At 44.7% G+C, this 2,795-nt stretch overlaps 1 protein-coding gene across 1 annotated transcript; it reads right to left on the bottom strand.

Moving 5' to 3' along the window:
- Nucleotides 1-691: 691 nt before the first annotated feature.
- LOC137358261 (probable G-protein coupled receptor 139) lies at nucleotides 692-1,585 on the bottom strand. The gene has a single exon (XM_068024165.1). It carries the CDS (start codon nucleotides 1,583-1,585, stop codon nucleotides 692-694), a length of 894 nt encoding a protein of 297 aa, XP_067880266.1.
- Nucleotides 1,586-2,795: the final 1,210 nt, after the last annotated feature.

The raw sequence follows: 2,795 nt of genomic DNA, 5'->3' as shown, positions 1-2,795 counted from the left end.
CCAAGGGCATCGAGTGTTACACATATTGTGGTTCAGGGTCAATGATCCAGAGCATTGAAGCTCATTGTAACTGACACGGGATAGTGTGGCCTCAGGGTCACTGACCCAGGACACTGTCCCTTCATAATCACTGACCCAGGCCACTGTACTGTCAGAATCATTGACCCAGGCCATCGGGGGTTCAAGGACACTGAGCTAGACATTATCGCGTCAGAGTCACTGACCTAGGGCTTAGTTTCAGGATCACTGACCGAGGCATTGTTGGCGGAGAGTCACTGACTCATGCATTACAAGTTCAGCCTCACTGCTCCAGGCATTATAGGTTCAGGGTCATTGACCCAGGGCCTTGTTGGCGCAGGGTCATTGACCCAGGGCTTTACAGATTCAGCGTCACTGACTCAGACGTTACAGGTGCTAGGTCACTGACCCAGAGCCTTGTTGGTGCAGGGTCATTGATCAGGGAAGTGAGCGTTGAGGTTTAATGCCACAGGACATTCTGGTTTCGAGGCTAAATTCTCAGGGTATTCAGGTTCAGGGTCAGTGACCCAGGGCATTGAGTATTCTGGATCTTTGACTGGTGTGTTAGTATGTGTATCAATATTAATGTAAATCAATGGGCCCACAGGAAAGGACTCTTTCTCAGAATATAATGTCGGAATGAGTTCTGATGTTGAACGATTTTCAATTCTTCTCACATTTTAATGACTTTAACAATTAGTTTAAAGGGATACTTGACCACATCCTTCATCTGCTCCCTGATCTTAGTTTGCATCACGGCATCAATAAAAGTATTTGTGCAGCAACTCAGCTGTTGTAGCATGGACCCTAGTTGGTTTAATGTATCAGGTGGCCATATTTCATCATAGCCAAAAACAAACATTTGGTACCATATTGAATGCAATGCAAACACTGCCCATAACAATATGAAATTCCACGAGATAACAAACAATAAAATAATGGATTTCCTTCGACTCTCCATCTCTGGGTCTTTGGGACGGTCCCCAATGCTTTTCCCCCGGAGTCTCCTGCGAGCTCTGCTACTCACTAAAATGTTCCTGACAGTGAAAACATTGAGCAGCAGAATCAAAATAAATGGGAGAGCGGGGTTTAGAAGATGATGAATGGATATCACTATTAACCAGAAGAAAGATCTCATAACAACAATTGGCATAAAACAAAACCAGGGGAAATTGATAAATGGATAGTAATTTTTGAACACAAAATACCAGAAAATGTTGCTTAAACAACACAGTACAATCACTGTTCCCAGAACCACAGCCGCTGTTCTCTCAGTACAATATTTTCTCTTCAGTTTCTGGCAAGAAATGGCTACAAAACGATCAAAGGTGAAAGTGACAGTGGCCCAGACAGAACAGTCAGTAATGGCATAAAGCAAGACGGCGTGGATATTACACACACGGATGTAATTCATGAAACGAAAATGTTCCCGATAAACAATTGGAATGTGCCTTAATATCAGGTCGAGGAAAACAACCAGTAAATCCATCACTGCCATGGTCACCAGGTAGCGAGTGACACATTTGGAAAGACCACACTTTCCTCGATACAGGATCACAATCGTCATCAAGTTAGCTGTGAGGATGGGAAATAAAAAGAGAAGTTATACGTCAGGCTGGGAACCAGCTTTAGGCAAATGTTTTATTCTACCCATTGATGTATTGAAATGATTATACCTGTAAGAACACAGGGGAAGGTCAGGGATCTGGTGGACGGCAGGAGAAGTTAAATGGCAAACGAATGAGCCTGAAATTGTTGAACTTACTGTTGATCATAATCCTCCCGTCCACCTTTGGCTGCGTGTCCTACAAATTGTGACATCTCCATGTACTCCCAGTTCTAACGCAGGGTCATCAACCAGAAACATCAACCCTATTTGTATCTCCACAGATGCGGCTGGACCTGCTGATTGTTTCCTGCATTTTCTGGTATTATTTCAGATTTGCAGATAACACAGCACTTTGCTCTCGTATAAAAAGACTGACAGAGAGATTCTCTGACCCGTGACAGTCAGCATGGTTTCAAAAGAGTATTTTGCACGCCTGGTGCCTGGATAAAGGATGCACAGAAAGCATGCAGTACTTTCTGCAAGAGGAAGGGAATGAGGCAGATGTAATGATACACTTTGGTGCCAATGACACAGAGAGAGTAGGTATTGAAGTCCTAGGTCAGGAACTAGTTTGGAAGTTAAAGAGGAGGACCTCGAAGGCAAACATCACTGGCTTACTCCCAGTCCCACATATTAGTGAGAGTAGAAGTAGAAGTTTAGGTGTATCAATGCGTAGCTTGACGATGATGTAGGAGGGAAGGCTTCAAACTCTGAGGTAATTAGGACCAGTAATGAGGCAGGGGTGGTGCAGTGGTTAGCACTGCAGCCTCACAGCTCCAGCGACCCGGGTTCAATTCTGGGTACTGCTTGTGTGGAGTTTGCAAGTTCTCCCTGTGTCTGCGTGGGTTTCCTCCGGGTGCTCCGGTTTCCTCCCACATGCCAATGATTTGCAGGTTGATAGATAAATTGGCCATTATAAATTGTCCCTAGTATAGGTAGGTGGTAGGGAAATATAGGGACAGGTGGGGATGTGGTACGAATATGGAATTTGTGTAGGATTAGTATAAATGGGTTGTTGATGGTCGGCACAGACTCGGTGGGCCGAAGGGCCTGCTTCAGTGCTGTATCTCTTTAAAAAAAAAAGGAGGCTCCTAATCACAAGGGACAGGTTGCACCTCAACTGGAGTGGACCAACATCCTCGTGAGGAGATTCATTAATGTGATTGGG

This window comes from Heterodontus francisci, chromosome 49 (genome assembly GCF_036365525.1).
Source record: "Heterodontus francisci isolate sHetFra1 chromosome 49, sHetFra1.hap1, whole genome shotgun sequence".
Classification (NCBI taxonomy): domain Eukaryota; kingdom Metazoa; phylum Chordata; class Chondrichthyes; order Heterodontiformes; family Heterodontidae; genus Heterodontus; species Heterodontus francisci.
This window is presented reverse-complemented; position numbering and strand designations above follow the sequence as displayed.